The sequence below is a fragment of the Balaenoptera ricei genome, chromosome 15 (assembly GCF_028023285.1).
Source record: "Balaenoptera ricei isolate mBalRic1 chromosome 15, mBalRic1.hap2, whole genome shotgun sequence".
NCBI classification, from domain to species: domain Eukaryota; kingdom Metazoa; phylum Chordata; class Mammalia; order Artiodactyla; family Balaenopteridae; genus Balaenoptera; species Balaenoptera ricei.
In genome coordinates this window covers 22,485,898-22,513,880 of record NC_082653.1, presented here as the reverse complement: position 1 = coordinate 22,513,880, position 27,983 = coordinate 22,485,898, and the positions used below count along the sequence as shown (strand labels likewise).

The following is a 27,983-nucleotide window of genomic DNA, read 5'->3' as shown; positions in this document are numbered from 1 at the left end:
CGAGGTCGCCAGGAACCACTTCCGGGGGCGCGGTGCGGCGGCGCTGGAGGTGAGTGCGGCGATGCTGTGGCCGGTCCCGGGCTTCGGGGCGGGGTGGAGTCGCAGATGCTGAGGTACGGAGAGGGGCTTAAGCTCGGGCGCCGCGGGCGGCGCTGTTCTGCCGGCCCGGGGGCCACTGCGTGCGCGGCGTAAATAACTTCCTGGGTCGCTCTTTCGGAAGTTACTTGGGAGGGGAGTTTGAGTCCCAAGGGGGCGGAGAGCCTGTCTTGCTGTCCCTCAGCGCTTTAGTTCTGAGCAGGGCAGAACCCGGTGCTCCTCACAGTTGTGACCTGGCCTTTCTTCCCACTGACGGAGCTTTAGGAGGAGCCAGAGCCCTGGAGTCAGCCTGGCTGGGGTTTGACCCCTGAGTGTTCCCCTATTGCTGTGTAACCGTGGGCGAGCTCTGGTTGCCTCTCTGGTTCTCAGTTTCCTCCTCTGTAAAATGGGCGCATAGGGTTAATCTGAGGATTAAATGAGTTGGTGAATGCAAGGTGCTTAGTAAATGCACAGTGCGTGTTCGCTGATTTATTTCTTTTTAAGGGAAGTGGGAAATGAGTATGTGAAACCTCACTTTTTAAGTGGTGGCAACAAATTCGGATTTAATAATTACATTTTGTAGGACATCTGCCCACCAGCTTCAGCCTACTGGCTGCCAGTTTTGACTGCTTTAGGAGATGGCTTACCTTTCCATAGGACAAAATTCTAACCCAGTTTTGAGCACTTCTTGGGAATTTGTTGTAATGGGACGGGTCTGGGTATACAGCCCATGGCTAAGGCAGTAATTCCTGACACTGATTTTCTGTTCTCCAGTCTCAGGACAGAATTTTTAAATCACTTCATTAGAAGCCAAGGATCCCCTACCAGCATCCTTAGAATCTGTTTCTTTGAGTCTAAGAGAAGACTTAGTTTCTGTTTGCTAAGTCTGGACAGCTATACATGTCTCAGGGGTTATTTATTTATTTTGAAATAGTGACTTTTTTTTTCCAATAAATTTTTTATTTGAGAACTATTTTATTTATTTATTTATTATTAATTTATTTTATTTATTTTTATTTTTTAGGGGGCTGTGTTGAGTCTTCGTTGCTGCGTGCGGGCTTTCTCTCGTTGTGGCGAGTGGGGGCTACTCTTCTTTGTGGTGCATGGGCTTCTCATTGCAGTGGCTTCTTTTGTTGTGGAGCACGGGCTCTAGGCGCGCGGGCTTCAGTAGTTGTGGCACAGGGGCTCTAGAGTGCAGGCTCAGTAGTTGTGGCTTGCGGGCTCTAGAGCGCAGGCTCAGTAGTTGTGGTGCAGGGGCTTAGTTGCTCCGCGGCATGTGGGATCTTCCCGGACCAGGGCTCAAACCCATGTTCCCTGCGTTGGTAGGCGGATTCTTAAGCTCTGGGCCACCAGGGAAGTCCCGAGAACAATTTTAGATTTACAACATTATTGTGAAGATGCTGCAGTGAGTTCCCATATATCTCCCACACAGTTTTCCCTATTATTAACATTTTACATTAGTATAATACTTTTGTCACAGTTAATGAACTGATATCAGTAAATTATTATTAACTAAAGTCCATGGTCTCTTCCGATTTGCTCAGTTTTCTCCTAATGTCCTTTTTCTGTTCCAGGATCCCATACTACATTATTCGTGTCTCCTTAGGCTTCTAGGACTGTGATAGTTCCTCAGACTTTCCTCGTTTAGATAAACTTGACAGTTTTGAGTATTACTGGTCAGATATCTTGTAAAATGACCCTCAGCTGGTATTTGTCTGGTGTTTTTCTTATGATGAGATTGGAGTTATAGGTCTGGGGGAGGAAGACCACAGAGGTAAAGTGCCATTCTCATCATATCACATCAAGGGTATATACTTTCAATATAAGTTATCACAGATGATGTTAACCCAGATCACTAGCTTGAGGTAGTCAAGTTCTTCCACTGTAAAGTTACTCCCCTTCCCCCACTTTTCCATATTGTACTCTTGGAAGGAAGTCATTATGCACAGCCCATGCTTAAGGAGTGTGGAATTACACGTCACACTTTAAGACAGATTATCTACATAAATTATTTGAAATTCTCCATGGGAAATTTGTGTATTTATTAAATCATTTATATCAGTATAGTCTTGGATATTTCTTTTCATACTTTGGGTTATAATCCAGTACTACTTAATTTATTTTTTTGTACAAATTGTTCTGGCTTTGGCGATTGGGAGCTCTTTGAAGTGGCTTCTATATCCCTTTGACATACCCCGATCAATGTGTTTTGGGTTTTTTTGAACACTTTCTTTCTGTTACAGGTTCATCTTGTGTATTTCCTGCATCAGTCCTAGAGTTAACCATTTCTCCCAGGAGCCCTGGTTCCTTTTATTGGAGAATGGTATCAGAAACCAAGATCTGGGTGCTAGGTGTGCTCATTGCTGCTGGTATGCCCAGAGCAAAAGAGCAAGAGATGTATGTGTGTAGACTAATCTCCCTCTCCCTCTCCTCTCCCTCTCTACATATATATATATATACACACACACACACATATGTATATATATAAATATGTAGCCTTCTGTATCTATATTAATCTAAATATGAGTTTATACTGATGTCTGCAACACTCATCCATTCCACATGGATCATTCTAGCCTCCTCTGGCTTAACTGTAACCTTCTACTCCAACTGTAACAAACCTAGCTCCCACCATCTACCATCCATTTACTTAATTGTTCAATTCCAGTGTATATGTATAGTTGTTTCAGAATTGGTAACCTATATCCCATGTGGGAAACAACTTTATTAACTAGAGTACAGTGACATATACAGTTCCTTTTGCCTTTAGTCTTACAAACTCCATCCATTTCCAAAGTTACTGAGGTCAGCACCTGATTCCCCCTACCCCTTCAGTGAAATCGCTTCATCCATTTCTAATACATTTAGATTCAGAATGTCACATTCTGCATTCCATCCTGGATACCTAAATGATTTTTTTTTTTTAATTCATGTACATTAAAGTTTACTCTTTGTGCTGTAAAGTTTGCTGGGTCTTAGTTGCAGCACGCAGGCTCTTCGTTGTGGTGTACAGGCTTCTCTAGTTGCAGGGCGCAGGCTTCTCTAGTTGTGGCACGCGGGCTTAGTTGCCCTGCGGCATGTGGGATCTTAGTTCCCCAACCAGGGATCGAACCCATGTCCCCTGCATTGGAAGGCAGATTCTTAACCACTGGACCCCAGGGAAGTCCAGTTCTATGGGTTTTGACAAATGCTTAATGTCTTGTATTCACCATTACAGTATCATACAGAATAGTTTCACCTTCAGGTCTTATTTTTAATTTCTCTCTTTCAGATTTCATCTCAGAAATCTTGTTGGCCCTCTCTTCAAAATATATCTACAACCTGAGAATTTACCGCCTCTACTGCTACCTGGTGCAAGTGTGTCTTTTTGACTATTATGTAGTAGCCTCTTAACTGGTTTCCCTATTACCACTCTTGCCCCTCTACATTCTGTTCTCAACACAGCAGCCACAGGGACCATTTAAAAATGAGTCAGATCATGTCGTTTCTTTGCTAAGAACTTTCCAGTGGCTCCCCTTTGACCCAGAGTTCTGCTGGTCCTACACAGCTGCTCACTCTACTCTCTTCTCCTTGGTCATAAAGTTCATTCCTGCCTCAGGACCTTATCCTTTGCTGTTTCTCCACCTTGGGGTACCTAACAGGAATTGAAATGACTTGTTCTTTCACTTTTTTCTTGCCTTTGCTGAAATGACACCTTCTCAGAGAGGCCTTTGCCTGAGCAAAATAGCACCCCTTGTCTCCCTATTTATATTTCTGATAATACTGCTGCCATTACATATCTATATGTGTGTGTTTGAGTGCCTCCAATTGGATGAAAACTCCATGGCAGGAACTAGAATGATGCTCAGTAAATATGTGTCCAGTGAATGAAAGCTTCAGACCACTGGTATCTGGCATTCACAGATGAGCCTCAAGGGGTCGGATAACCTTATGAAATTATTTGCCATGTCTGATAATAAATGGCTCTGTACTTTTTATGAAATTCTGATGGGGGTATGAGTTTCCCCCCATGTGTAAAAACCTTTGCTCTTAAGCAAATCTGGAGCATCACAGGGTTAGAGACCTAGCGGGATGTTCAGCGTTGCCCTGACTCACTGGTAGAGCCTAAGCAAGCACCGTGCCTCTCCGCTCCCCCTCCTCCTTGTTAAATGAGGCTGTTGGTTGGGGCATCTGCTCTTACTTTAAAGGTGGGAAACAACCATAGGTTTCATCAGTTACCAAATATCTGAGTCAGGCCCTGGAAGAAACTCAAGATGGACCCTGGGTCCCTGCTGTCCAGGAGCTTATAGTGGAGCAAGTAAAAACATTAGACTGTGTAGTATTTCTCAAACAATAAGAAATACATTTTGAATTTTGACCCAGAACATCCTTGCTTGGATGTAGATGGATATAACTGGTTAAAAAAAAAAAGCTTCAGGACACAATACTCACCCTTACTGATATGATATTTTCTATTGTCATTTACTTAATTAACTAAAGTACTGGTTAATAAAATTAAAGAGGAAAAAAATGTCAGCTGCAGCCCGCTTAATGGTTTCCATGGCTCAAAAATTGGCCACAGCCTGCAGTTTGAAAACCATTGACCACCAGCTAAGTTTCAGTCATACCCACCAGTCAGTTTGAATCCTAACTTTGCCACTTCTCAGCCAAGTAATCCCAGGGTAGGCCACGTAACCTCTCCCAAGCCTCGGTTTCCTCATCCTCGTTAGTAATACCCGCCTCCCAGAGTGGTTGTGAAATGAATGAGGTGCTGACTGTAAAGTGCTGTGCACATCTGGCAAATGATTCGCTTACTGCTACTGCTGTGACAGTGTCGGGGGTGGGGTGGGGGGAGCAAAGCCTTTCAAGGAGTCTGAGGGATAAGAGCCTCCTTTTTGGGAGCTGAAGGATGAGTAGGACTCTTGAGACTTCTGTATTCAGGAAAGGAAAACCCAGAAATCCTGGCAGGCAGACTGGGAAGTAAAGTGAAGGGGTACAGAGAAAATTAGACAGGAGTTCTAAAGCAGACACAAGATGTACAGAGCATTTTATGTTTTCCAGAACTTTATTACAACCACCCTCTGGTTGTACCTGCGCTGTCCAATGTGGGAGTCCTCTAGCCACATGCAACTATTTATAAATAAAGTAAAAGTAAAATGAAAAATTCAGTTCCTTAAGCCTCATTTAAGTGCTTAATAGCACATGGGGCTGGTGGCCACCATATTGGAGAACAGAAGTATAGAACATTTCCATAATTGCAGAAAGTTCTCTTGGGCAGCGTTTCATTAGACCCTATAAAAGCCTTGTGAGAGGAGTAGATAGGCATGGATTTTTCTTTTAGATTGTATTCAGTTTTTTCAATGATATTCCCCCTACAATTAAAACTTATGAGCCCTTCACTTTAACAGCAACTATTTACATTTTCTTATGGCCTCTTTTGATCTTTAGCCAGTGAAATCATAGTTTATACATGGCTACAGTCAGTGTTTATGTAATTATTTTCTTTTTTCATTTAATATAATTTTGCAAAGACTTTCTGCTGACCTGATACACCGCATACGTACTTGCCATTTTAGCCAACGGGGAATATCCCATGATGTACCATAATTGGGTTAACTGCTTCTTTATTGTTGGACACTTTAGTTGCTTCCTGCTTTTCAGTATTATGAATAGCACTGCCATGAACTTTTTTGTACCTGAAGCCTTTTTCTTCTTTTGAATTGTTTCCTTACTGTAGATTCTAGGAAGTGAGTTATTCAGTCAAAGGATATAACCACTTTTATGGCTCTTGTTATATTGCCTAATTGCCATTAAAAAAAAAAAAAGCCTAAATGCATTATAGCTTTGAATAGATATTATTGTTGTTGTTTGGCTTCTGAGAACATCAAGTCTGTAGGAGGTCAAGAGATTGGCCCAAAGTGTAGCTAATTGCTGATAGAAGCAGGGTTTGTGCCCCCGCCTGACTCTTGGCCCCATGTTTTTATTGTACTACAAATATTCTTAACAATGTTGCTGTGAGTAACACTAATAAATCTAAGTATTGATAAGCCCACTAGGCTTGTTACAGCCTTAAATGTAAAGTTTAGGGCCAAGGGCATTTTAAAAAAGTGTATATTTATGAGGTGCAACTGTGAAGAAATGAGAGAACATTTTTATACCTTGCTATTCACATGGTGTAAGGATATAGTGTCCTGTCTGGGCTGTACGTTTCCTCCAGTAAAGCTGTTCTTGCAGCAGCCTTGGAATTCACTTCAGGGCCAGTTTCTGAGCCACCCCAAACAATCTGCCTAGGGTCTGAGCGTCATAACCTTGTATTTGACCAAAAATGGTATTCCTGGGCTTGAGGCTCCACCTGATTCACCACACTTGGATCCAGATGATGTTGGGTTCCTTCCAGAAGTCAAATCCTTCCTGGGAGGATGAAGATCTGCCAGCTCTGAGGATTTTGGGGGGGGGTGGAAATGAGCCTCAAGCTTTGAAAGCCATTCCCAAAGGAGACCGAAGTGGTGGGAAACAGTGGCCACCTTGTCGGCTCGGGCACATCACCTTCCTAAGTGACTAGGTTGAAAGGTAGACAATGCGCATTTGCATAAACCCCAGTCTGTTCACTTGGAAGGTTGTTTTTGTCATCCTTTAGTCACTACTCCTTCATGTTGGAAAAATGTTGCAAAGCAGTGAAGCCGCAGAGCCAAAGTGGAGGAAGGTTTTAGGATAGTCTCTTAACCCAGAGCCATCCATAGGAATATAATGCAGGCCATGTGTGTAATTTAAAATTTTCTAGTAGCCACATTTAGAAAGTAGAAAGAAACAGGTACAGTTTGTGTGTGTGTGTGGTAAAATATCCATAACATAAAATTTACCATTTTAACCATTTTTAAGTGTACAGTGTGTGTAACCATCACCACTATTTCCAGAACTTTTTCATCATTCCAGACTGAAACTCTGTACTCATTAAACAATGACTCCCTATTGCCCCTCCTCCAGCCCCTGTAACCTATATTCTGTCTCTATGAATTTGCCAATTCTAGGTACCTAATGAGTGGGATCATACAATACTTGTCCTTTTCTGTCAGGTTTATTTCATTTAGCATGTTTTCAAGGTTCATCCATGTAGCATGTATCAGAATTTCATTCATTTTAGTAGCTGAGTGAATGTCCTTTGTCCTTTGTCTATACCACATTTTGTTTATCCATTCATCTGTTGATAGACTCTTGGTTGTTTCCATCTTCTGGGTATTGTGAATAGTGTAGCTGTGAACATTGGTGTACAAGTATCTGAGTCCATGCTTTCAGTTCTGTTGGGTATATACCTAGGGGTGGAATTGCTGGATCATGTGGTAATTCTACGTTTAACTTTTTTAGAAATTGCCAAACTGTTTTCCAGTATGTCTTTTCACTCTCTTGATAGTGCCCTCTGATGCACAAAAGTTTTTGATTCTGATGAAGTCCAATTTATTTTTTCTTTTGTTGCCTGTGGTTTGGTGTCACATCTGAGAAGTCATTGCCAAATCCAATGTCGTGAAGACTCCTCCTATGTTTTCTTCTATAGGTTTAATAGTTTTAGCTCTTAAGTTTAGTTCTTTGATCCATTTTGAGTTAATTTTTGTATACGGTGTAAGATAAGGGTCCAGTTCATTCTTTTGCATGTGTATATCCAATTTTCCCAGCACTATTTCTTGACAAGACTATCCTTCCCCATTGGATTGTCTTGGCACCCTTGTTCAGAAATCAGTTGACTATATATGTGAGGATTTACTTCTGGGCTCTTTATTCCGTTCCATTGGCCTAGATCCTTATGCCAGTATCACACTGTTTTGATTATTGTAGCTCTATACTAAGTTTTTTTTTTTTTTTTTTTTTTTTTTTTTTTTTAAAAGCACTTTTCTTTTTTTTTTTTATAGCTACTTTTATTTATTTATTTTATTTTACTTTTGGCTGTGTTGGGTCTTCGGTTCATGCGAGGGCTTTCTCTAGTTGAGGCAAGTGGGGGCCACTCCTCATCGCGGTGCAGGGACCGCTCTTCATCGCGGTGCGCGGGCCTTTCACTATCGCGGCCCCTCCCGTCGCGGGGCACAGGCTCCAGACGCGCAGGCTCAGTAGTTGTGGCTCACGGGCCCAGCTGCTCCGTGGCATGTGGGATCTTCCCAGACCAGGGCTCGAACCCGTGTCCCCTGCATTAGCAGGCAGATTCTCAACCACTGCGCCACCAGGGAAGCCCTATACTAAGTTTTGAAATCAGAAAGTGAATCAGAAAGTTTTGAAATCAGAAAGTGAATCCTCCAACTTAGTTCTTTTTGAAATTAATAATTTATTTAACCCAGTATATTATTTCAACATGCAGTCAGTATAAAACACTGTTAACGAGATATTTTATTGATACGCTCTTTTTTTTTTAATTAATTTTTTAAAATTTTTATTTATTTTTGGCTGCGTTGGGTCTTTGTTGCCACGCACGGGCTTTCTGTATTTGCAGCGAGCAGGGGCTACTCTTCATTGCGGTGCACAGGCTTCCCATTGTGGTGGCTTCTCTTGTTGCGGAGCATGGGCTCTAGGCATGTGGGCTTCAGTAGCTGTGGCATGCGGGCTCTAGAGTGCAGGCTCAGTAGTTGTGGCACACGGGCTTAGTTGCTCCGTGGCATGTGGGATCTTCCCGGTCCAGGGCTCAAACCCGTTCCCCTGCATTGGCAGGCAGATTCTTAACCACTGCGCCACCAGGGAAGCCCTACTGATACAGTCTTATGTTCACACTATCTTCTAAATTGAGTGTGGACCTAACTGAGCAGCCATCTCAGTTTGGACTAGCTGTGTTTCAACTCTCCATAGCCACATGTGGCTCAGGGCCACCATATTGGACAGCTCAGATTTAGTGGAAAGTTGCCTTGTGGCACAGATCCCTGAAAACACAAAGGGCTTTGGAGTCAGGTGGGCCTGGTTCCCAAGTAAGTTTTCCCCTTTCTCATTGGGGTGGGCCAAAGGAAGCCACTCGTGGGTGCTGTGGTAGAGGGGGAGCAGTTCAGTCCTACCAGGGTAGGAGGAGGGCAGTAAGAAAGGCATGCTGGGTGGGGGGGCACGAGCTCAGCCTTGGAGGTAGAGTAGGGGCTTCGCCAAGCAGTCATAATGGGAAAGGGCATTCTTGGCAGAGTGTGCCACTTGGGTAGAGGCCCAGGATTTGAAAGAGCTCAGTGCTCTTGGAGAATTACAGGCAGGTCTTTCAGCTCGACCAGTGTATTAGGAGTGGGGGACTCTGGTGAAGTGAGAGGCTAGAGAGGTGGGTTGAGGCCGGACCTGCCACCACTGGGCACCACTGCCCCTGTCGTCCATGTCCCCAGCATCTCTTATTTGGGTTACTGGTAGTAGCTCCCTCACTGGTCTCCCTATGTCCACTCTGCACCCCCCCACCCCGTTTAAAATGTAAATCAGGGAATTCCCCTGCGGTCCAGTGGTTAGGGCTCTGTGCTTCCACTCCCAGGGGCCCGGGTTCGATCCCTGCTTGGGGAACTAAGATCCCACGAGCCATGTGGCGTGGCCAAAAAAAAGTGTAAATCAGATTATGTCACTTTTCTGCCCAAAACCCTTCTGTGGCTTTACATTTTACTCAATCAAATCAGAAGTGTTAGGGTCCTACAAGGTCAGTCGCCATTCCTTCTGATCTTACCTTCTTCTACTCTCCCTCCTGTATGCCTCTCTGGCCATTTTGGACTCATATCCCTGCCCTGAGGCCTCTACACTTGCTTTTCTCTCTGCCTGGAATATGCTTCCCTGAGATGCTTCACTGGCTCAGTCTCATACTTCTATCTCTGTCACTTCATTCCTGTCTCTTCTTCAGAGAGGCCCTTCCTGCCACCCTATACAAAATAAAATGATGCCCTTCTGAAGCTTTTTTCAAAACAGTTATCACTAGATGGCATGTCCCATCTGGATGTGTTCTTTGTCCGCCTGTGTCCCTCTGTCCTGAGAGGTAGGCCCCGAGAGAGCAGGGATTTGTCTGTTTTACTCACTCTTCAGTGCTTGGTGTTCAATAAGTATTTGTTGAATGAGTGACTGGATGTATAAATGAACAAATAAATAAAACCTGAAACAGAGCAGGCCTTCAGCAAACGTATGTTGATTTGAGATTTTTGTTGAAATGTTTGCATTTATTTATTTATCTCCTGTAACTTCATTTTTGGAAAAATTTCAAACATACAAAAAAGTTGAAAGAATGGGGCAATGACTCTCCATATATCCTCCACTTAGGTTCAAGAATTGTTAACATTTCATCGCAGTTGCTTTATATATTCTTGCATGTATGTGGGTGTGTTTGTGGAAGTGGAACCATTTAAACGTCAGTTGTAGAAACATGACATTAACTCTTTGCATTTAGAAGTTGGCTCTGGAGAGTGGTGAATCGGAGGGGACCTCAGGCAGCAAGCTGGGGCCATGGCCTCCGATCTGGACTTCTCCCCTCCCGAGGTGCCCGAACCCACATTCCTGGAGAACCTGCTGCGATATGGACTCTTCCTGGGTGCCATCTTCCAGCTCATCTGTGTACTGGCCATCATTGTACCCATTCCCAAGTCCCACGAGGCGGTGAGTCCTTCCCTGTGAGCCTCCGCTCCTTAGACCGGGTTCTAGGTACTGAAAATAGATATCACAGCAATGAAGACTAGCAGGGATTACGCGGGGCTTTATTGATTTAGAGTGTCCCTAAATTCCCACCTGGTGGCATTGGGCCATATCGTTCATACCTTATTTGTTCACATGTGCGTTAAGCAGATTTTTATATAGCACATACTTACTGTGTGTCAGACTCTGCTGAAAGATGTGGTGTGTGCCCTCAAGGAACTTCTAGTCTTTGGGAGAAGGGCAGATATATAACAAATACACATGTTTCCCTGAGAAGTACAGAGTACTGTGAGGGTGTATAACAAGGGGGAAGGACCTAATCTTACACTGGGGCAGGGGCTGGGTTGTTCCCCCTCCCCCAAGGAGAGGGAACTGCATGTGTAAGGACCCGAGGAATGAAGGAATGGTTTAGGAACTGAATGCAGGTGACTGTGGCCAGAGCACAGAAAGGACACGATGAGAACAGCCAGAGGAGTGGCGGGTCCCCAGGGGTTTTAAGGAAGAGAGTGACATGATCAGGTTGGCTTTCTTGTTGTTTTGACTCTCGTTCTATAGGTCTCTGTATTCTGTAGCTCTGTACCCTCCTTCCACCACCCGACTCCCAATTTTCTCACGACCTTGCTTTGCTGGAGAAAGCAGGTCATTGTCATCTGCCACATCCACATCCAGGATTTGGCTGATTGCTTCTCTGTGGTGTCATTTGGCATGTTGCCTTGTTCCCCATATCTCCTGTCAACAAGAAATTCAGTTTAGAGGCTTGATTCGATTCAGATCAAGTTATTTAGTGAGAACACCTCATAGCTAGTGCTGTGTACTTCTTATTACATGTCATCAATCAGCACTTGGTGTCTGGTTGTCACACAGAGATTCTAAGATATCTGTGGGTTCAATTCAGGTGGTAATAGCTGATCCCTCTGTTATTAAATCTTCATTTTATAACTCTTTCACCTGAATGTTTTTAGCATCCACTGATCATTGCTTAGATCCATTATTTCCTTTGGCCTTTATTAGCTGGAATTCTTCAATGAAGAAGACCTTTTCCTCATCCCTATATGGTTACTCTGAAATGCTGTTCATAGTAAAAGGCAGGATAAATGCTTGGTTCTTTCCCTTTATTAGTGTTCAGAACAGTGAGTTTGGGCTCTAGCAACCTCCAATCTTGACCAATAAAGCTTTGATTTTCAGTGGGAACCCCATGAAGTTGTATGAAATATTGTCTACCAAGGAAACCCATTAGAGACTCATTGCCTAGGGTTTTATTGGGGACAGGTGACATAAGCACCCTCTGCCTAGCACAAACCAAAATTCCAGACTTCCAGCAAGAAGGCAGGTATTCAGCGTAAACCATATTGTTTCCACAAACAGGTTAGTCATAGTGAGCCATTCTTTTTTTTTAGATTTTTTTTTGTTTGTTTTGATGTGGACCATTTTTAAAGTCTTTATTGAATTTGTTACAATATTGCTTCTGTTTTATGTTTTGGTTTTTTGGCCACAAGGCATGTGGGATCTTAGCTCCCTGACCAGGGATCGAACCCACACCCCCTGCATTGGAAGGCGAAGTCTTAACCACTGGACTGCCAGGGAAGTCCCATAGTGAACCATTCTTATCAGTTCTGGGAATTGTGGGAACCACCCAAAATCCAGTTTCCCAGATGCCAGCCAAAGGCCAACCTTGCAAGCTGGCTTTTCTAAGGATAGCCGTTTTCTTTTCTTTCTTTCTTTCTTTTTTTAATGTAAACTCTATTCTGCACATCTACAACATACTTATTACAGTTTTCAAATAATTATGTGTTTTTTTCTCTACTAACAATAAGACTCAGAGTGAAATTTATGATTTCTTTGTGGTTCTTTTTGGGCCCCAAAATATGTCCCATAGTTCAGAGTACTATGTTTAGTAAAGTCTTTTCTCCACATAAGTATACTCCCACCCAGACATACATTAATTTGCTTCAATTTGTTTTTAATTTTTAGAGGTATTTCCTTTTGATTTAATTTAAAAATTATATAAAACTTTTATATACAACATTTCCCAAAGTTAAAACTACGTAACAGGATAGAGTCACAGAAGTTTCCTTTAATCTCAATATCTTCCATCCTTTTCCCTTTCTCCCTTGATAGGCAACCATTTTTATTTTGATTTATCCCTCCTTTGTTTCTTTTTGAAGAAGTATGCAAATGGATATGTGTGTGTGTGATACTTATTTTCTCCCTTTGATGCACAAAAGATAGCATCCTACTAAACACAGTTTTACATGTTTCTTTTTTTACTTAACGATATACAATATATTCTGAAGATACCTATCTTGGAGATGACTATGTCCCAGAGATCCTGCTGGTGTAACTGGGAGGAACCCTGGCAAAGGGGCAGGCTTGGGGTGGGGATGGGGAAGGAGCATTCTGGGTTCAGTTTTAAACAGGTGTCTTTAAGATGTCCAGGTGATTCTGTCAAGTAGGTAGTTGCATCTGCCGGTCTGTATCAGGAGGAGGGTCTGTGCTGAGTGTTGATCAACATTTGAGAGTCAATAAGATGTAATTAAAGCCATGAGAGAGGATGAGATCTCTTAAAAGGGAATATGGAATAAGATGGGGAGAGCCTTGAGGAGCTCCAGCATTCAGGGAACCAGCAGGGAGGAATAGCCAGCAAAGGTGGGGAAAACCTTGGTGAACATAGATAGGCATGTGGGCTCTGGATTGTTCTGTTCATCTACATTTCTTATTTTGGGGTTTTGAGAAGGAAGTCGTGATTGGAGTTTTTCTGCCCACAGTTGTATCACACTCTAAAGACATAATCCTTGTGCTCTGTGGCTCTGTCCTCACAGATGCAGCGTGCTACTGGGCATTATAAATAACAAACATTTTTATCGTCATTGGCCACTGATGAAGCCTGCCAAGAGTCATGAGGGAGGGAGGTGGTGAATGTTCTTGTTTTACAGGCAGAGATGTAGTCAGAGGTGTGTGGCCTTACGGAGAGCCACAGCTCACCTCCTGTTGTATTCTTAACCCTTTGAGGCTAGCCATAGAGGCCCAGGTCCATTTATCAAACTTTCAGAAAAAGGGGTGCCCTTTACTGATCTCTGAGGATTTTAGTGACATCTTAGGTTGAGGTCTTTCAAGGCAGGGGGTTGACAAAGGGCTCCACAGTATGCCTCCCCACCTCCGCGCCACCCCCCCCAGCCAAACCTGCTGTTTAGACATTTAGAGGTTAATTTTGGACAACAACCTCATCTTTTATTATTTTTTTATTATTACTTTTTTATTGAAGTATAGTTGATGTACAATATTATATAAGTTACAGGGGTACAACATAGTGATTCACAGTGTTTAGAGGTTATACTCCATTTATGGTTATTATAACATATTGGCTATATTCCCTGTGTTGTACAATATATCCTTGTAGCTTATTTATTTTATACATAATAGTTTGTACTTCTTAATCCCCTACCCCTAACTTGCCCCTCCCTTCTTCCCTCTTCCCACTGGTAACTGCTAGTTTGTTCTCTATATCTGTGGGTCTGCTTCTTTTCTGTTATATTCACTAGTTTGTTTTATTTTTTAGATTCCACATATAAGTGATATCATATAGTATTTGTCTTTCTCTGTCTGACGTATTTCATTTAGCGAAATACCCTCCAGGTCTGTGCATGTTGTTGCGAATGGCAAAATTTCATTCTTTCTCATGGCTGAGTAGTATTCCATCATATATATTTTATATACCACATCTTTATCCATTCATCTATTGATGGACAGTTAGGTTGCTTCCATATGTTGGCAATTGTAAATAATACTGCTATGAACACTGGGGTGCATGTATCTTTTCAAATTAATGTGTTTTTTTTGGATATATACCCAGGAGTGGCATTGCTGGGTTGTACGGTAGTTCTATTTTCTTTTTTTTGAGAAAACCTCCATACTGTTTTCCACAGTGGCCAATTTACATTTCCACAAAGAGTGTACAAGTGTTCCCATTTCTCCACATCCTTGCTGACATTTGTCATTTGTGTCCTTTTTTTTTCTTCTTTGTGTGTGTGTTTATTTTTTTTAATTTTATTTATTTATTTATTTATTTTTGGCTGTGTTGAGTCTTCGTTGCTGCACATGGGCTTTCTCTAGTTGCGGCGAGCGGGGTCTACTCTTCGTTGTGGTGCACGGGCTTCTCATTGCAGTGGCTTCTCTCATTGTGGAGCACGGGTTCTAGGCACGCGGGCTTCAGTAGTTGCGGCACACAGGCTCAGTAGTTGTGGCTCACGGGCTCTAGAGCACAGGCTCAGTAGTTGTGGCACACGAGCTTAGTTGCTTCACGGCATGTGGGATCTTCCCGGACCAGGGCTCGAACCCGTGTCCCCTGCATTGGCAGGCGGATTCTCAACCACTGCGCCACCAGGGAAGCCCTGTGTGTTCTTTTTGATGATAGCCATTCTGACAGGTGTGAGGTGATATCTCATTGCGGTTTTGATTTGCATTTCTGTGATGATTAGCGATGTTGATCATCTTTTCATGTGTCTGTTAGCCATCTGCATGTCCTCTTTGGAAAAAACGTGCCCATTTTTTAATCAGGTTGTTTATTTTTTTGATGTTGAGTTGTATGAGCTGTTTATATATTTTGGATATTAACCCCTTATTGGTTATATCATTTGCAAATATTTTCTCCCATTCAGTAGGCTGTCTTTTCATTTTGTTGATGGTTTCCTTTGCTGTGCAAAAGCTTTTACGTTTAATTAGGTCTCATTTGTTTATTTTTGCTTTTATTTCCTTTGCTTTAGGAGACAGATGTAAAAAAATATTGCTACAATTTATGTCAAAGAATGTTCTGCCTGTGTTTTCCTCTAGAAGTTTTACGATTTCCAATGTTACATTTAGGTCTTTCAGCCATTTTTAGTTTATTTTTGTATATGGAGTCAGAGAATGCTTTAATTTCATTCTTTTACATGTAGCTGTCCAGTTTTCCCAGCAGCATTTATTGAAGAAATTGTCTTATCTCCTGTATATATTCTTGCCTCCTTTGTCATAAATTAATTGACCATAAGAGTGTGGGTTTATTTCTAGGCTGTCTGTTCTGTTCCATTGATCTATGTGGCTCTTTTTGTGCCATTACCATACTGTTTTGATTACTGAAGTTTTGTAGTATAGTCTGAAGTGAGGGAGTGTGATTCCTCCAGCTCTGTTCTTTTTTCTCAAGATTGTTTTGGCTATTCAGGGTCTTTTGTGTTGCCATGCAAGTTTTAAAATTATTTGTTCTAGTTCTGTGAAAAATGCCCTTGGTATTTTGATTTCATTGATTCTGTAGATTGCCTTGGGTAATACGATCATTTTAACAATATTAATTCTTCCAATCCAAGAGCATGGGATATCTTTCCATCAGTTTGTGTCATCTTCCATCTCTTTTATCAGTGTCTTATAGTTTTCCAAGTACAGGTCTTTTACCTCCTTAGGTAGGTTTATTCTTAGATACTTTATTCTTCTTGATTTGATGGGAAATGGGATAACAATCCTTAATGTCTCTTTTTGATAGTTCATTGTTAGTGTATAGAAATACAACACATTTCTGTATATTAATTTTGTATCCTACAACTTTATCAGATTCAGTGATGAGCTCTAGCAGTTTTCTGGTGGTGTCTTTAGGATTTTCTATCTATAGTATCATGTCATCTGCAAACAGTGACAGTTTTACTTCTTCTTTTCCAATGTGGATTCCTTTTATTTCTTTTTCTAGTCTGATTGCTGTGACTAGGACTTCCAATACTATGTTGGATAAAAGTGGCAAGAGTGGGCATCCTTGTCTTGTTCCTGATCTTAGAGGAAATGCTTTCAGTGTTTCACCATTGTGTATGACATTAGCTGTGGGTTTGTCATATATGGCCTTTATGAGGTTGAGGTATGTTCCCTCTGTGCCCACTTTCTGGAGAGTTTTTTATCATATATGGATGTTGAATTTTGTCAAAAGCTTTTTCTGCATCTATTGAGATGATCATATGGTTTTTATTCTTCAGTTTGTTAATGTGGTGTATCACATTGATTGATTTGCAGATATTGAAAAATCCTTGCATCCCTGGGATAAATCTCACTTGATCATGGTGTATGATGCTTTTAATGTATTGTTAGATTCGGTCTGCTAATATTTTGTTGAGGATTTTTGCATCTATGTTCATCAGTGATATTGGCCTGTAATTTTCTTTATTTGTGATATCTTTGTCTGGTTTTGGTATCAACAGCCTCATCTTTTAAAATATAAGTGTGGTACAGAATATCTCATTTTCATTTATCTTGAAGTTTAGAGGAGTAAGGCTCACACAAGTGAATTGTCTTTGTAACTGAAGGTTACTGTATTACATTTTTTTGTTTTTTGTTTCTGTTTTTGTTTGTTAGTTTTTCAATGGAGCAGTAGCAAAAAATACAGTACCATTAATTTAACTTTTTATTGAGGCACCACCCCAGCAAATGGTCCTCAATTATGCAGGGATTCTACTGCCAGCTTTCCTCTGCATGCCCCCATAAGGCAGCCTTTTCTCACTCCCCGAACTATTAAATAAATGGAAAGGAAAAACAGTATTCTGTGTGTCTAAACAGTCTTACAAAGAGAGGGTGAGTGCTAAGACTGTGCTTAGAGGTTGTGCTTAGTAGCAAGCTGGGATTTGGAATTTGGATGGGGAGGGGAAAAGAAAGGGATTTTAACTTGGGGCTGGGGAGCTCTTATGGCAGAGGGGGACAGCTGTGGGGACTCTAGGCAGCCTAAAGGCAGGTGGGAGGTCCCTGAAAGTGGAACGTGGCAAGGAGGTGGGAGAAGGTGGAGCCAGAGAACAATCTTGCTCTCTCTGTCACTTCACTTAGGGCAAAATCACCCCTCTTGCTTAGCCTATAGAAGCAAGGTTTATTAGTGGCTTTTTGGGTCAGAAGATAATATTTTTGGCTCCAGATGATGGGAAAGGCTTTGAAAAGCAAAAGAATGTCTTTCCTGTTGTTCTAGTGAGCTGATTTTTTGCAACTAGTTTATGACTTCAGTATTTCAATACTTAGCAGATTATTTGAAAGCTCTTTTGGGGGTAATCAGGGAGGAAAAAAAGGAACACATAGAAATGCTTCCCACCCCACCCCCTTTCTTCTCCATAGTAGGAGCAAGAACTACTTCGTAAAATTAAAACTAAAGTCCCTAGAATCCTAAGCCAAATGAGAACATTTTCTCATTGACACCTCATTAAACTAAGACCTGAGAAAAACATTTGTTTGAGCCTGATTGAGGCCTGGGTCACACTTAATCCAAGCATTTTCTTTTAGGCTAGGTTCTAAAATATAAGAAGGTAGATCCTTGTACCGTTTCTGTCTATTCCAGGATGCAGCTGTGTTTCATCTCTCATGCCCAGTCTGATTGTTTGTATGGTGGCCATGGTGGAAAGGATTCGGGGGGTGCTTCTAGGCTCCAGAGTAAAGAAATTATTCAATGATGTCTGCCTTGAGCAAGGGACTGGGGAGTGGTAGCATGAATTGCCTGTCCTTGGGCTGGTGCATGATTCTCTATCTGGCTGCACCCACCTGGGGAATTTTCAAAGGCCTGGGCTGTACCTATAGAGATTCTGACTCAGTTGTTCTCTGAAGCCTTGGATCAGTGTTTTCTTAAAGTGCCCAGGTGATTCTGTTATGTAGCCACTGGTCTGGTCCTTAGACCATTTTCCTGAAGCACAAACCAATTTGGGGAGGACAGAAGGCGTTCAGTTCTACGTGTGTTAAGTTTGTAATAATAGCATGACATCCAAATGGGAAAGAAAGAGCCAGTGAGAATTCGGGGATGGAGACCTGGGAATTATTTTAACCAACTTAACATTATTTCTTGAAACCCTAAGAGTGAGTTGCTAAGCTTTTCAGGGGAAATGAAGATTCAGGGAAGGCCTGAACTTGGGGCACGGCCGACTTTGAGGTAGTTTCTGTGCAATGTAGAGGTACTGAAAAGATGCGGGTGCTCTCCCAGAGCAGGGATGCAACTGGGCCTCTGGAAGGAGTGGGCACCAGGGCCCCATCACTCACCGTCTGCATCCCTTCTGCCTCCCCTTCTGTTCATCTCCTGTCTCTCACTTCTCTTGTCCTGCTTCCTCTGCTCGCTGCCCCTGGGGTAAGATGGAACATGGCCACTAACAGCTCCCAAAGTTTACATCTTTCAGCTGCAGCATCTGGAGGCTGCCTTTCTGCTTGGTCCCAGTTCCAAATTCCCTAGAGAAGGAACTGTAGCTGACCCAGCTTGGGACTGCTATGGCCAGCGTGGGGGAGGGGAGCATCCTGTGGTGTGACCTCTAGGGGTGGAGGGGAAGGTCATTTCCCAAAGGAACAGGAGTGCTGTGCAGACAAAACTGGGGGTCTCCATTCCTTTCGCTCTCTTGGAGATGGGCAGACTAGTGGGCAGAGGGCTAGGAGACTGTGGTCACCCTGAAAACCCCCGAGTGGTTCAAGGAGGGCACAGAGATTGGGCAGCAACGGCTGAGTGATGGAGGAGAGGCTGCTCAGTGTGACAGTGATGCCGTGTTCAGGCTGCTCTTCTTCATAGTTTGGTTTCAGGAGAACTGAGTTCTTACTAGGGAGTCCCAGATCCCTAGGGCATCCCTAGATAAAGACTGCAGAAGTCTGTGAGCTCCCTGCAGTTGTGTGCAAACATGTGATGTTTTCATGCTTAGGCACATTTTCTGGGAAGATAAGTCTATTGCTTTTCTCAAAGTGGAGAGCAGCAATTTTAATGAGGTGGGAGCCAAATTCCAGGAGTGAAGGAGTAGGTAGTGAGGAAGTAAAGGTCGGGAACCCTTCTACCCCTTCCCCACAGCCTTCCTGAGCTTCCTCCCAAGCCTCTTTTGTATCTTTTTCTGCCCAGAATGTTGATCCAGTCAACACTAAGCAAACGGGTGTTGACTTTTAGTTCAGCGACTCACGTAGCAGGTAGTATTAGTTCATCGGGCAATTAGTCATTCCTAGTAGTTTAAATGCTGACTATTCTCATGTCTTCATATGTTTATGTCACATCTGCCCAGCCAGCTGCCAGCCCCTGGGTAGGTACCTTCACTTCCACCCCGCCGTCTTTGCGTGATTGCCTCAGTCTCTTCTGTTGAAAGCTCAGAAACTTGGTTCCATCAGTTTCCTTAGAAAGAGACTGTTTTGGCTCTTAGAACTGGGAATTTCAAGGCACACCTGGGTTCGGAAGCTCGCAAGGTCTTCAGGGCTCTGTCTCTCCATCTCCTGGCTCTCTAGGAGTGTTGGCTTCATTCTGAGGCCCTTGCCACGTGTCAGGAGGATACAGCAGCCCCAGTCTGTGTCCTTATCGCTCATGATTTACAAGCAAGAGAAGCCATTTCTCTGCCTTTGCTCACTTTCCAGATCTCATGGAAGGCCTCTGCTTGGCTCTGGCTTGACCACATGTCCGTACTTTGCCCCATAGGTGGGAAGGGGCATTGGGTCCATTTCTGGCCAGGCCACATTTAACTGGCCACTCCTGTGGTCACAGTGACTCAGAGTCCCCCAGAACCACATGGGACAGGGAAAGGGCATGGCCCCGACAGAGAGTGGGTGCTGGGCAGACAAAGACAGCTGATGCCCAGCACTGTGATCCGGCAGAGGAGAGCTCACCAGAGTTGATGGCAGGAGTGGTGGCTTTCTATGTGATGCCCACATAGACTTCACTGTCAACCAGAAAGTCCTGCAGTGTTTGGAGCCCTGAAAGGGATGGAGCCTTCCCGGGGGCAGCGGGGCAGTGGCCTAGATGTTCAGGGGGTCTTGATTTTTTTTTTTTTTTTTAATTTTTATTTATTTATTTATTTATTTATTTATGGCTGTGTTGGGTCTTCGTTTCTGTGCGAGGGCTTCCTCTAGTTGTGGCAAGCGGGGGCCACTCTTCATCGCGGTGTGCGGGCCTCTCATTATCGCGGCCTCTCTTGTTGCGGAGCACAGGCTCCAGACGCGCAGGCTCAGTAATTGTGGCTCACGGGCCTAGTTGCTCTGCGGCATGTGGGATCTTCCCAGACCAGGGCTCGAACCCGTGTCCCCTGCATTGGCAGGCAGATTCTCAACCACTGCACCACCAGGGAAGCCCCAGGGGGTCTTGATTTTAAACTAGACCCCCGATTGCCAGCGAAGGCTGCCGTAGTAAATAATTAACTTGGGCAGGTGTACACCCATTCTCAACACCTCAGGAGACAGTCTCGCAGAACCAACTTTGCAGTTCTGCCCTGTGTTTTTTTTTTAAGCTTGGGAGTCATTTGCAGTTGAATTGGGCGGCAGGGTGTTTTTTGCTTAACAAGCAGTTCTTGAGAGACTGCTGTGCGGTGGGCAGGGCGAAGGTCTAAACATGGTCTCGAGATGTGTACCGGCTCAAGGGAGAGACGGCGGAATACACACGGAGCCGCAGACCAGCCGGTGGGCAGGGCCTGCGGTGGTGCTGAATCGTGTCTGGAATGAGCTCCCCGGGCTGTTCTCTCTAATCACAGTTCTCCTCGCCTGCCAAGCGCATCCTGGACTCTGTCTCCGTTCGCCTTGTGGAGCCCACATGGATGGCCTCCCCCGCTTGGTTTCAGCTAGTCCTGTCCTCCTCTCAAGGCCAGTGCTAGTCCCAGCCCCGCAAGGTCTCCCAGCTCCCACCCTGCCCAGGGCCTCGGGCAAGAGCGTGCAGCAGGACAAGCCAGAGCTTCAGCACTGGGTGCCTTCCCCTGCCTGAGCCCGTGTCCCAAGCTAGAATAGGAGGGCATTCATGCCCGACCCACGCCATTCTTGAGGATCAAGTGAGGCAAGGTGCTTGAGGCTACCTGAGCATAGCACAGTGGTCTTCTTTCCCTGGACCATTTTAGAGGAGAGAAGAGTTTCAGTCTGTGTAGAATGACATTTTGTCCTGATTTATTGGACTAAATACACACTGAACTGTATAGCGGAAATCATAAAATTCTGTGTGCTTTCCCTGCTGGAAGAGATTTGATGCATTGTGGCACAGATTTGATTATTTGAATCTGATGAATAGCAGCAATTTTCTGGCCTTGTAAGTGGCTGTGGAGCTGCTTCATTATTGATGAGGCCTGTGTCACAGAGGACACCTCCGCAGACCCAGGAACCACCTGGTGTGGGGAGTGGGGGGTGGTTTCTTTTACTCCCCAAAGTAAGATTGCTGAGGGAACTGAAAATTTGCTTCAGAGGAAGCGTGATTGAAAGGTGGGGCCGTAGTGTTCAGGGTCTGCCGTCTGCCTGGCTTGTACCAGCAGCGTGCATTTGAAGAGAAATTAAGTCAGCCATTTATTGAGTCATTCTTACCGGCTAAGAATTAGGAGCTACAGCTCTGTGTGGCTAGGACCCCAGCATCTGAATCACGTGTGTAACAGCTGCCTTTGCTTCCCTGTCCCTTGTGGGGAAGGCGGATGTGCCCCACTGGGTTAGTTGGTATGTCTTGGTGAACCTCAGTTTCCTTGCCTGTAAAATGGGGCTCACGGAGATGGGCTTATCAGGTTGATGGGAGGCTGAGCAGCTGATGTTTGTGAAGCACCCACGTGGTGCACATCATGAAGTGTGCGTCCTTTTCATTACCCTGTACTGCCCGGCACAGAGGCTGCATGCGCTGGGCACAAATAGATTGGTGACAGGTGCTGAGCACCTGTGCAGAGCATGAAAGAGAACAGAGCATCTGGGAGATACTGGCTGGCCAGTAGCCCAGAAGTGACAGGGTGGGCTGCATGAGAGGGCATGCCCGGGGACAGGGCCAAGGCTGCAGTGGAATAGCTCTGGAGGCCACTCAGGAGTTCTTGGAATCTGATTTATACAAATAGGGACACCTGGAGGCTCTTGGAATCTGTCTTATACCAAGAGGGAACCAGCAACACGTTTAAAGCAGAAAACAGACTGGTCAGGACGGTCGTTTTAGGAGAATAGGCTCTGAAAGCAGTGTGGTGGGTGGTGAGGAAAACCTTGGGAGGGGCAAGCAGGAGACTGGGGGCTCTGAACCGGCTCAGTAGCGTGTGTCCAGAGGGCAACTGGGCGGAGTTGAGAGCCGCATGGAAAGCAGAGTGGACCCGCCACGGGGACAGATCGGATGTGGAGGCACACAGGGAATGGCGAGAACTCAGAGATGGCTCGGCAGTGTCTAGCTTGGGTAACTGGGTGGGTGACGATGCCAGAAACTGAGCTGGGGGAGAGGGGAGGAGGTCTGGGGTGAGGAGGAGACAGATAATGCGCTCAGATGACTCAGTGACTGTACTCTGTCCATGCGCCCACAGAGAGCTGCTCTCAACTGTAGGAGCAAAGCCTGACTCGAGGAGTGCTAACCCACTTCCCTGACTCCTGCCACAAGCAAGGGGGTTCTGAACGACCCATCGGCAGGATCCGGAACAAACTGTTATTGTCATTCCACAGTCACCTGTGCTTCCAGGCGCTGCTAACTAGGGAAAAAGTAGATGTCACAGTTAACTCTAATTCTTGGTTGCCATCAGCGCCGAGGTCCCTAGGAAACCCGGGAGAGGCTATACCATACAGCCACTGAGAGCTTAGGATTATCCTGGCCCTGCCGCTCGCCAGCTGAGACCTTAGGCAGGTCACATAACCTGAGTGTCTCTTCTTTCCTCTATCTAATGGGGCTCCTTATGGCACTTTGTGAGGCAAAAATAAGATATATCCAGGCCTCAGAACACAGGGCCTGGCGTGTTGTAAATAATATTAGCAGCTGTTGTGGCTGTTATTATTAGTATTCTTATTGGTGGCTATATCTAGCCATGCTTTAGAGTATGAATATTGGGTTTAAAATCTGCTTGTGTCCTCTCTACTTATGGGAAAAGTGAGGCTTAGTCTAAAGTGTTACATCTTCATGATGATAAACAGCAGTGAAGTTCCCATGCTTATGGGAGATCTTGTGTTTTCTTTCATTTCATTCATTCATTCATTCATTCAGGAACAATTGAAGCTGTCCAAGGACTAGTAGGGGAGACCATCATGAGCACATGTAGCTTTGGTAAAATGAGTGGCATTGTAAGGTTCCTGGGTGCCTGGGGCATAGGGGTGGAGGAGGGGATGCACCTGCTGGAGGAAGAGGAGCGGAGAAGGAAGGCTAGACAGTGAGTAGCAGCCCTTGGGCTGGGCCAAACCATGGGGAAAGGTTTACTGGGTGGCCAAGGAAAGAAGGGTGCTCCTCTTGTTTAGGGGTGAGCACCAGAAGCCCTGGGGCCTGTCCCAGTGTGGGGGGTGGAGGAGAGCCCAGGGGAGGCTGGAGAGGTGGTCTCCTTAAGCTACCATCCCAGGAGCAGGACATGAGACTGTGGGTGATGGAAGCCACTGGAAGGTGTAAGGTGAGGGGATCTGCATTTTAGAAAAATTCTTTTGGCAGGTGCACAAGGCATGGCATAGAGAGAGCAGGGAGGCTGGTTGGCAGTGGGGAAACTGAAGTAGGGCCTTTGATGCTCAAGAGAGTGGCCAGGTCAAGGTGGAGGAGGTCTAATCAGCAGGACTTGGTGACTGATTGGACGGAGGGGAGGAGGGGGAGGGTGGGGTTGCCAGGACTCTGGTTGCTATGACCATGGGTGGGGAGGAGGGCCAGGCCAGATGGAGATGGGGCCATGCTCTGTCTGGGCCAGTTGAGTTGGAGGTGCCTGGGAGGTGCCAGTTCCAGTCATCTGACAGACAGCTGGGTCAGGAGAGAGGTCTGGGAGGTGACAGAAAGGATGAGGTGAATGAGAGAAGGTCTGTGGCGTAAGGGAAGTAAGGGAAGCACTGGGGACACAGCTGGGCGTCCTCATCTCTGGATTCTGAACTGGCCCCACTGAAACCACAGGAGGCGCCCAGCTTGAGCTCAGAGGGGGGCTCCATCCCTGGAGATCCTGGTGGGCCTCGGCAAGTTCCCTGTGCATAAACCCTTTGTCTAATCAGGCCCTGTTTGTCCAGGGCGTGCAGGGACTGACTGGTTTCCACTGGCCGCACAGGTACTGCGCTGGGAATGGTTTCCAGCTCCCAAAGTCTCCAAAGGCATTGTGCCCTGTGGGGTTTGCCTTAAACAGTAGCCTTCCTGCTGGGCTCTGCAGCCATCAGCCTGTGCACTTGACACACTGGCTCCTCTGAGGTTTTGTTTTGTCTGTTCGTTTTTCTAATGGGCTAACCTTTTACTTTTCTTTCTTTTTTTTTTTTTTTGCCAAGTTACAAAAACAGTATCAGCACAAGGGGACAGGCTGGGGAAGTCCAGAGCGCAATCAGAGACCTGGCCAGGGGAGGGGCCGGTACCCTGGTTATCTTGGGAAGATCCCCCATGGGTGCCTGGGACTGAGCTGGGCCTTTACACCTGGTGTCTCAGCTGGCAGGCGGGCAGGGTGGAGAGCAGACAATGATGGCCGATAAGAGGGAGCTGACAGACCTTTGGACTGGGCCTTAGGTGGGGACCGCCCCTCCACAGCCATGGTCCTGCCTCTTCTGTCTGACGGAGACTCGAGGCTGGGGCCAGGGGCTGACGGTGAGCAGGGAAGGACAGAGAGTAAAGCAAGCTGGCAGCTCGGGGCTGGCCAATTAAACACAAAGAAATACTTTTCTAGAAACAGCGTGCTCCCTCCTCGTATTCTTAGTCTGCTATTTGTTTTCCCATTTTTAATAAAAGAACACAAGTACCGAAAACATTTCCTTACTATTAGTGCTGGGGACAGCGGGGGCAGGGGGCAGGGCACCTGAATAAAGGGGCAGCCACTGCTCAGCCCGTTTCTTCCATGAGGGGGTTCGGGGCCAGTGTCACTGGATGTTTAAAGTTTTCAAGGAAAGCAAGGACTCCAGATCGAATGGGAAATCTCCCAGTTGGCTCAAATTCTTAAAAGTAAACACTGCAGGCCAAGTGAAGTCTGCCTGTGGGCCGGGCGAGGCCTGTGGACTGCGGTTCGTGTTCTCTGGGCTAGATGGGACTCTGTTAACATCCTGCCTGGCTGTGGCACAGTGTGATTTATCACCCAGGGAGGAGGGGACACCCGATGGGACTGAGGCCACTCCAGAGTCTCCTCTGACATGAGCCTGTGAGGCTGTGACAGGCCGAGTCCCTTCCCCAGAGTCCACTGTCTTTATCAGCTCAGTGAAGGCCAGGGCTTGCTCTGTGGTTTTGAACCTTTTTTCATCAGCAGAACCTTTGTTTAAACCAAATCTTACAGGGAACAAATCACAATGTACATGACAGATAAAAACCAGAGCTGCCCCAGATGTAGGGAGAGTCTGGAGTTCTGCCCTGAGGCTGCCCCTCTGCCCTTTCCCACAGGGCACCTCTGCCAGGCGCCACAGAACTCTTTGTGGTGGCCGCCCGGCTGCGCTTTCCACCCTTCCTTGCCCCGGCATCTGTGCTTGAATGGGCGGAGGAGAGTAGCAGGGCCGGCAGGAGAGCAAGCCACAGTAGGTCTGCCCAGAGCCGGCTCCCCGCCCGCATTCTGCCCAGTCCCTGCGCACAGTGGCCAGCTGGCCGTTGGGTGCACTTGCACTTACTGGGGGCTTTCCATGCATTTTTGCCTCCTCACATTAGCCCTCCAAGTTGTGCACCACTGTTTCCATATCACAGGTGGATAAGCCAAGACTCAGAAAGGGGAAGGGAGTTGCCCACAAGGTCACTTGACTGGAACTGGGGGAGCCTCGATTCCCCCAGGACTGTGAGACTCCAAAGGCTGCCTCCTCCCCTCGGGCCTCCTCCCTTATCCTTCACCTGCCTCCCGGGGACAGTCCCAAAACATGTGGATCCTGGGGCCTGGCAGTGATGGTTTCCATCCCTTGTGTCTTTGCGGCACGCTTCCGTTTGCAAAGTCCCCTCAGACATGATCTCATTTTGCTGGTGTCAGGCTTGATTTGTCTAAGCAGGACTCTCCTTTCTGTCACCACACAGGAGGCAGAACCATCTGAGCCCCGAAGTGCGGAGGTGACGAGGAAGCCCAAGGCCACTGCTCCTTCTGCAAACAAGAGACCCAAGAAGGAGGCCAAGAAGAAGCGGTAGAAGAGGCGGCCTGTGGAGCCCGGTGGGCGGGCAAGGGCCTTGGGGGCTGCCGTCCCGGGGCTCAACCTTCTGTTCCCTCACTTTGTCCCGGGCTCAGGGTCTGAGGTGGCTGGGACACCCTCTGACCACAGAGATCTGGACAGTCGTGATAGTTCCCAGGCCCCAGTGGGCAGACCACCACTTCCTCTACCTTCTGCTTCCATGATGGTTTAGGGCCAAGGGGACTAAAACACCCTTTGAGCAGAGACTGTCTTGGAAGTCTCTTCAGAAGTTGGGTCAGCTCACAGAGTTGCATTTTCTTACTGAATCCTCGTGTCCTGCCTTTAGTCACCCACCTTATAGATTTACACTACATTTTCGAGTCATTATCTAATGCTGACAAGCCCACCTTGTAGATTTACACTACATTTTCGAGTCATTATCTACTGCTGACAAGCCCCGCCCATCTCCCATTATCTGTGCCCTGCAGATCAGATCTGCTAATCAGTCCCCTTTGTCTCTGCTTGTGCAGATGGAGCCGGGCCAGGCCTCCCCTGTTTGTTTAGGTCAAGGTGCCAAAGCCACTGCAGTGCTAGTGGTCCCACTAGTGAAACAGCCAGGCCTGAAAGATGCCTGGAGTGAGAGCCAGTGGAAGACCCAGCCAGGGTGATGCCCCATCCTCCTCCAGCACATGGAAGGGATTTGGCTGAGTGAGTGTGTTTTCTTGGGCCCAGACTTCCTGAGCATCTGAAATGGGGGAGGGCTTGTCAATCTCAGGCCAACCTCTTTTCAGCCCATCACAGCACACTCAAGGTGTACCTTTTGGCTTCTGTCTATGCCCCCTCTCACACCCCCCAGTTCTTTCAGGCCCTGACCGGTGAGGAAAAGTCATTTGGGGAAGTAAACGTTAATAAACGGCCCCACACGCTGAGCCGCCTGTGTGTCGCCTGTGCTGAGGGGGAGCGCTGGTCCCTCCCCTGTGGGGTGCGGGAAGGGCGCACCCCCAGAGAAGTGGGACAGTGGGGCCGGGGTTGGCCGGAGCGGGGGCCGTCTGGTCAGAGCAGCTCCGGGACGAATTTTAGGAAGGGTCCAGCCAACTGCTTCGTGTGGCCCTTAGTCACTGGAAATGCGGTGAACGTCCGTGCGTGTGTCAGAGTTTCCACCGGGGCCGGGCCCCTCTCAGTCCCTGGTTCCTGCTGCCTGAGGAAGACGCTGCTTGTCTTCACAGCAGCTTGAGGAAAACTGAGTTGGAGGCCTTACGTGGCATGGGGTGGGTCACACGGGTCCTGTCACGTGCCCTGAATCAGCCACCAAGGAGAAGCCTCGATCTGTGATACCTCTGAAAGCCTGGCTGGTTTACAGTTTGCCGAACACTTTCCCAAATGTTGTCACAACTGATGAGGTGGAGCTTAAG

The 27,983-nt window shown here is 46.1% G+C and overlaps 1 protein-coding gene across 6 annotated transcripts; it reads left to right on the top strand.

Annotated features, from left to right (window-relative positions):
• Window positions 1-27,500, top strand: MANBAL (mannosidase beta like). 6 transcript variants are annotated; one of them, XM_059897579.1, is made up of 4 exons: window positions 16-49; window positions 3,347-3,432; window positions 10,418-10,623; window positions 26,483-27,500. In XM_059897579.1, exons 3-4 carry the CDS (start codon window positions 10,474-10,476, stop codon window positions 26,588-26,590), a joined length of 258 nt encoding a protein of 85 aa, XP_059753562.1. In that variant the 5' UTR covers window positions 16-49; window positions 3,347-3,432; window positions 10,418-10,473; the 3' UTR covers window positions 26,591-27,500. The 6 variants fall into 6 exon arrangements, with proteins under 6 accessions (XP_059753561.1, XP_059753562.1, XP_059753563.1 ...); XM_059897576.1 differs by having other exon boundaries at window positions 31-113; XM_059897578.1 differs by lacking the exon at window positions 3,347-3,432 and having other exon boundaries at window positions 1-49.
• The last annotated feature ends 483 nt before the right edge of the window (window positions 27,501-27,983 follow it).